The 533-nt window shown below is 55.5% G+C and overlaps 1 protein-coding gene across 1 annotated transcript in view; it reads right to left on the minus strand.

Moving 5' to 3' along the window:
- LOC104521259 (probable RNA-binding protein 23) overlaps positions 1-479 on the minus strand; it is a gene marked incomplete at its 3' end in the record, with an annotated part of 1,087 nt that extends 608 nt beyond the window's left edge. Inside the window, exon 1 of the mRNA XM_010163200.1 lies at positions 138-479. Coding sequence (XP_010161502.1) covers positions 138-479 — 342 coding nt within the window. The remainder of the gene's footprint in view (positions 1-137) is intronic.
- Between the last annotated feature and the right edge of the window lie 54 nt (positions 480-533).

Here is a 533-nt window from a genome sequence, read left to right on the forward strand (position 1 = left end):
CTCAAACCCCATGAGAACCCACCAAAACCCACCAAGAACCTTCTCAAACCCAACTAGATCCACCCAAACCCAACCAGAACCACCTCAAACCCAACTAGAACCTCCTCAAACCCAACTAGAACCTCCTCCAACCCCACCTGAGAAGCCTGGACGATGATGGGGACCCCGAGGAGACGTTGGCCGGTCAGGCCGATGGCCAAGGGCACCGATTGGATCTCGCAGAACTCGACGTAGGCGATGCCCTTGGAGCGCCGCGAGTTGCGGTCGGAGATGATGCGGACGTCCCGCACCTGGGTGGTGGAGAAGACCATGGAGATGGTGATGGGGACATCATGGTGGTGGTGGTGACACCATAAGAGTGATGGTGGCACCGTGGTAATGATGGTGGAAGCACCAAAAACATGGATGGTGGCACCATGAAGACCTTTGATGGTTCCACCAAGAGCTTGACGGCACCTCAAAGACTTTGATGGCACCATGAAGACCTCAATGGCCCCATAATGACCTTTGATGACCCCACCAAGACCTTGGTG

The sequence above is a fragment of the Antrostomus carolinensis genome, unplaced genomic scaffold (assembly GCF_000700745.2).
Source record: "Antrostomus carolinensis isolate BGI_N321 unplaced genomic scaffold, ASM70074v2 scaffold28372, whole genome shotgun sequence".
Taxonomy (NCBI): domain Eukaryota; kingdom Metazoa; phylum Chordata; class Aves; order Caprimulgiformes; family Caprimulgidae; genus Antrostomus; species Antrostomus carolinensis.